A 6,054-nucleotide genomic window follows, 5' to 3' on the forward strand; every position below is an offset into this window, starting at 1 on the left:
ATTTGTGTTTTGTGGGTGGTTTTGGAAAAATGAGACCAAATGTTGGTCAGTATTAAAGATGCATTCATTGATCTGACACACACACACACACGGTGCAACATTAGCATTCATCTGGAGTTGTGTTTCTGCACACTTGATGAATGTAATTGTAATGTTAGTTCTTCTTCCTATGGAAGCCCATCTACGGTGGTGGACAGGTGCAAGTGCGTTACATCGGCCCAAAACACTTCCACTTGAAGAAACATGCTGCGGTTTCAAAAACACTGTAAATATAAAAACACAAATGTGCCAAAATCAAAAATGATGAAACATCTTCCCCAAGGTGACAACACATGCTGCATTTAGAAAACATTCACCGACTTTACGAAACATGCGCATTGTTTACTTAAAGCACTGCATAAACAAAATGGCTTCAAGAGGCTCAAAACACAACAGAAACCAGGGGACACTAAAAAGTGACGCACACAGCTGGGACCGGAGTTGGCCAACTGTCACTGTTGGCAGAGCTGGTCTGTTTCAGAACTGTGAGTGTTTGTCAGTGCAGTTGAAATGTCTAGGTTGGTGAAGATGTTTCTTTATTTGCATGTTTTGGCACATTATTGTTCCTTCTCCTAATGGAAGAGTTTTTGGCTGTCGGAGCGCGTTGGCACCTGTTGGCCACCATACATTTCTCACTGTAAAAGAAAATAATATGATGAAAATTAAGTCATGGGATTGTCATTATAATCTCGTAATAAAAAATTAAAAAAGACTTAGTATATCAAAAATATTATCACTCAGACTAAACTATTTTGTTTATTAGAAGAAAAACAACAGGACATCGGAAACATTGTCAGATGTATTCATTAACAATTTGAGGCGACTCAGTTGAACAAAATGTTGAATTTGAAGAGCCCTTTTTTCCTGTGGGCCATGGGGTTTGATAAACAGCTGATAAGAGAGTTCCCTCTTCATTTGTGGCTGCCATTGCCACAATCTTAAATTACAATCTTCAGTCACATAGCCAATCTGTTCAACTCATTACATGAGATATTATGCTTTAAGCCAAATATACATTTGATTAAGCAAGTGGCTTGCAAATGATCAATATAAAAGTATCAGGTGCTGAAGATATCATTAGTATTGAACATTAAGAAAATGTTGAAGTGCTCTTTGGGGTCAGGATCCCTCGGTCGCTTTTGAACTTCTGTATGTCTCCAGCTGGGTCACAAAAACTGTGATTTTCAATCTACTTTTTCATGATTGAAGACAGCTCCAGAATCATGCTCTAAAAGAAAAAAGATGGTTGGGAAAAACATGGTTATTATCCAAATCACAGACGCTTGTTTTTCTGACCTCCAGTTAATAACTTTGAAACAGGTGGATACAGTTTGGCAAAAGAACATTTCAGCCAGGATCCTCAAGTGTACATTGTTTTTAAAACTCATTTGGGCCACATAACACTGAACAGCACCACTACCCTGCTCTAAATAGTATCATCTTTTTTTGAATGTACCTGCCCAAACTCTTTTTACCCAGCTGTTTTCACAGAAGAGAAAAAGGTATAAGAAATACTGTAAAACCACTTTTTGTATGTAAGTCATACATACAGAAAGATTTAGATCAGACTTGAATATATATATAAGCACCAGAATTGAGTTTTTCCATCTTGCCTCTTTCATAGGTTCTGCATGTTTTGGTGATTTAACATACTGATTTCATATATGTGTTGATCTCTTCTGAGCTCCTCTCTCAACTGTTTGAAGTGGGCGAAGCTGAATTAGAATGAATGTGACTTCCTTCCAATCACAATTTAGCAATATTTCAATTATATTATGTGAAAAAAACATACATTTTCATAATGTCCAAACATTTTTATAAGTATTAAAGTGACATAAGTAGTATTTTACTTATGTCACTTTTTTGAAATGCTGCTACTCATTTGTAGCCATTTGGCTCTGTACTTATGGCTGTGTATTTTATTACTGTGTGCTTTTCTTCTCTATATTTAATAAGTTAGCATACTCTTTATTATTGCAAGCCTGTTTTGACCTGCTAGTGCTATGCCACTTTTGCTGTAAAACATTTCCCCGCTGGACTAATGAAGGAGTTCTGATTCTGACAGAGCAGTGGAGAGCTGCAGTATGTTCCAGTGCTGTCCAGCAGGGGGCGACCTACTCCTGCTGACCCCCCAACTCAGTGTCACTGACAAGTGCTGACAACGCTACATATACTTTTACTCCATTACATTTTTGAGGAAAATATTATACTATTTACTCCACTTAATTGATTTAACATGAATAGTTACTATACTTTGTACATATAAAATACATGATGATGCCTCTGATGCAGTAGGCTACTGTACTACCAATACTTTAAAATAACTTCAATTGACTCAAATTTAATTTTATATGAAATGTATTTGTTAATGATAAAAAGAACCATAATACTGATCTATTATACATGAAAAGAGCCATTCTGTATAAGGAGAACTTTTACTTGTGATACCTTTTGCTTATAATACTGCTGGAATTCTACTTACGTAAATAAATGTATTAATCAGATTCACTTGTAATGGAGTATTTTTAAATCATCTTATTTCTTTTACTTCAGTAAATAATCTGAATATTGATTCTGTCTCTGCTGAAGGCAGTCATAAATGAAATGGAATCACATTTGACGATGTTTTATAGTTCCTTTGTTTGATTTTCTTTTTTTAGGCATCTTGAAACTTCCATGAGTGAAACATACATTTTTAGTCTGGGGTTTAGTTGAGTTTTTCTACTGATTGTACTTCTTTATTCAAATGTCTTTCTAGGGAAGGCAGACAGTGTCCAAAATGTTAAGTGTTGAAAACCTTCCTTTGTAATAAAGCCTGTAGAGCTGGGTCCTGAGTCCTACACTTTATGGTATTTTATTTGATTGTTTTTGTTGTCATTTTACTGTCTTTTTATTGTACCTCATTCTCTTCATCTATTTCATTTGTATTTCACATTCTATTGTATATTTTATAATTCTCTGGTAAATGTAATGATCTTTTACACTGTCATCTATGTTGGTTCATCTGTAAAGCCAACAGCTTTGATTTGATTTGATTTATAGTCATACTTTTTATTCATATCAGGGCTCCACTGACACTTTGACTTTAATTAAATGTATTATATCAACAGATTTCACATAACTGTATTAGGTTAGATGAAAGCAATAATATTAAGTTCAACCTATGTAAACTTAATGTCTTTGAACTAACCTAATACTTTACTAATAATTAAACCTTAACAGTGCAGATACATAAACCATGTCTCTGCTCACCATAGACATCCTCCTCCCGCTGGCTGGGGGTGGGGGGGTCACTGCTGGGCTCTCCCCCTGGTTCAGGTGCTGGGCCTCCACGTCTGCCCCGCTCTGGGAGCCGGTGCTGTCCGACGTGGAGGCCAGCATGCCGTCCGACAGGTCCCGGGACATGAAGCTGCACTTCCTGGCTGTGGGGTAGTGGTCGCTCTCCGGAGAGTCGCTCATGTCACTGTACTCCTTACTCACTCTGCTCTGCTTCCTCTGGGCATTCCTCAGGGCGGCGGGGATCTCCATGTGTCCGGCCATCAGTGTGGGTCGGGGGCCGGCGTACTGGGGCCGGCCTGAGCCGTGCGCTTCATTGGACTCATCACTGCTGCAGGACGGCTTCCTGTTGTCCGCTGAGTGGCCCTTGGGCTGCTGCAGGTATGTGTGTGCAGGCTGGCTGTTGGAGCCCTCCTTATTGTGAGGGGTCGCAAGGGCCACACTCCCCCTTTGGGCATCAGAGCCAGCCGAGCAGGTCATCTGAGTGAGCTGCATCAGCCTCTGCGGAGAGGAGTTAGTGAGCACACACACCTGCTGCACCATGGAGTTCTTCTTAGACCGGCACACGCTCTCATCGTCTCCATATTTGTATCCATACAGGCTCTGTTTGATCTCCTTCACCCCCAGGTGGAAAATCTCCAGGAGGTTGAGGAACAAAGACACTCCAGCAATAACCAGCATGAAGATCATGAAAATGTTCTTCTCTGTTGGCCGGGACACAAAACAATCCACACTGTTGGGGCAGGGCAGCCGCTCACATTTGTACAAAGGGGATAGACCGATGCCGTACAGAGCACACTGACCGACAATGAAACCCACCTCCACCGCAGATCTGGTTAAGATATGGAAAACATATGTGCGGAGCAACGAGCCTCTCAGAGGAGCCTTCCTCACTTTCTTCTGTTCATCCAGCTTCCTGAGCTCTCGCTCGATCCTCTTATGGTCCTCCTGCTGGAAGGGGTCCGTGCTCTCCAGCGCAGCCTTCAGACAGGCTTTCTTCCTGTGCCTCTCCTTCTCCAGGGTCCTCAGACGGTACAAAGCATGCCCCATGTAGACCAGAGAGGGCGAGGACACGAAGATGATCTGCAGCACCCAGTAGCGGATGAGGGAGATGGGGAAGGCCTGGTCGTAGCAGACGTTCTTGCAGCCGGGTTGCTCCGTGTTGCAGACAAACTCGCTCTGCTCGTCGTCCCACACGTCCTCAGCCGCCACGCCGAGCACAAGCATGCGGAAAATGAAGAGGATGGTGAGCCAGATCTTCCCCACGATGGTGGAATGAATGTGGACTTCTTCTAAAATACTCCCTAATAAGTTCCAATCCCCCATCTTCTGTCATATTATTATTATCTGTTGATGAATACATTTAAGAAAGAGCAATTTTAAGGCTTTTCATTGCATTACATTTTCTACATTAGGCCTACATTTCCTTTGGCTGACGCTTTTATCCAAAGCAACTTACAATAAGTGAAAAACCATAAAGAATCAAAACAACAAGGAAAGTGCAGATATATTCACTTCAAGCAAGATCACCATATTAAGTTCTGGTGAATTAGTTACAAGGCCTAAATTAACCCTTTGTTTATTTTTTTAGAGTTAAATTGCCAAGGTACAATGGAAACAGATGGGTTTTCAGTTTGCGACTGGAGTTTCCGCTCTCTTGATATCAATGGGGAGCTCATTCAACCATTTAGGAGGCAGGAAAGCAAACAGGCGAAAAGTCAAAAAATATGTTTTACTTACATGTTTTCTAGGGTCCTTGTCTCACGTGCTTCAGCATCAAGCTATTATATAACAGCAGACTCCTTCGTGGAGACATCAGGGCTCATTTGTTGTCCCTTGGAAACGGAGGAGACCTCACTGAGCGCTGGAGCTGACACTGTTTCCATGCTGTTGCGAACTAGGACTCCGGTTTGAAGCCATTGATCCAGTGCAGCCCCCATCATGCCTTGAGGTTATTTCGCCCTGATACTTTTACCAGGACAGCACACTGAAAATAGCACCAACTGAAAAGTCAATACATCGACATGTACAATGTGTTCAATTCTCCTGCTTATAAATCGTGCACAAGTATGCTTTTAACCATGTCAACAGTTTGTGTTTGTTCATTTATTAACATGCACATAAGCAGCTCTATCAAGACATATTTATATCTGTGTCATAAACACAGATTTATGACATGGTGAAGGATAATGGTACAGATCAAATGTATTTCAAGGCAAGGCAAGGCAAGTTTATTTATATAGCACCTTTCAACACAAGGCAATTCAAAGTGCTTTACAAAAATGGAAGACATTAAGAAAATAGCATTTAAAATCAGTCATTAAAAAGAAAAGATAATAAAATAAACATTAAAAGAAAAAATACATGGATAAAAGTTACAGTGCAGTTTAAGATGTGAATAGTTCAATTAAAAGCAGCGGCAAAAAGAAAAGTCTTCAGCCTGGATTTAAAAGTAGTAAGAGTTGCAGCGGACCTGCAGGTTTCTGGGAGTTTGTTCCAGATATTTGGAGCATAATAACTGAATGCTGCTTCTCCATGTTTAGTTGTGACTCTGGGGACAGAAAGCTGACCAGTCCCTGAAGACCTGAGAGATCTGGATGGTTCATAATTTAGCAGTAGGTCAGACATGTATTTTGGGCCTAACCCATTCAGTGCTTTATAAACCAGCAACACTATTTTGAAATCTATTCTTTGACACACAGGAAGCCAGTGTAAGGACTTCAGAACAGGACTGATGTG

General features: G+C 40.6%; 1 protein-coding gene across 1 annotated transcript; it reads right to left on the reverse strand.

Moving 5' to 3' along the window:
• Positions 1-1,228: 1,228 nt before the first annotated feature.
• cx52.6 (connexin 52.6) lies at positions 1,229-4,641 on the reverse strand. Its single transcript, XM_034150476.1, has 2 exons — positions 3,292-4,641; positions 1,229-1,267 (listed from the first exon to the last, which is right to left on the reverse strand). Exons 1-2 carry the CDS (start codon positions 4,639-4,641, stop codon positions 1,229-1,231), a joined length of 1,389 nt encoding a protein of 462 aa, XP_034006367.1.
• Positions 4,642-6,054: the final 1,413 nt, after the last annotated feature.

This window comes from Trematomus bernacchii, unplaced genomic scaffold (genome assembly GCF_902827165.1).
Source record: "Trematomus bernacchii unplaced genomic scaffold, fTreBer1.1, whole genome shotgun sequence".
NCBI classification, from domain to species: domain Eukaryota; kingdom Metazoa; phylum Chordata; class Actinopteri; order Perciformes; family Nototheniidae; genus Trematomus; species Trematomus bernacchii.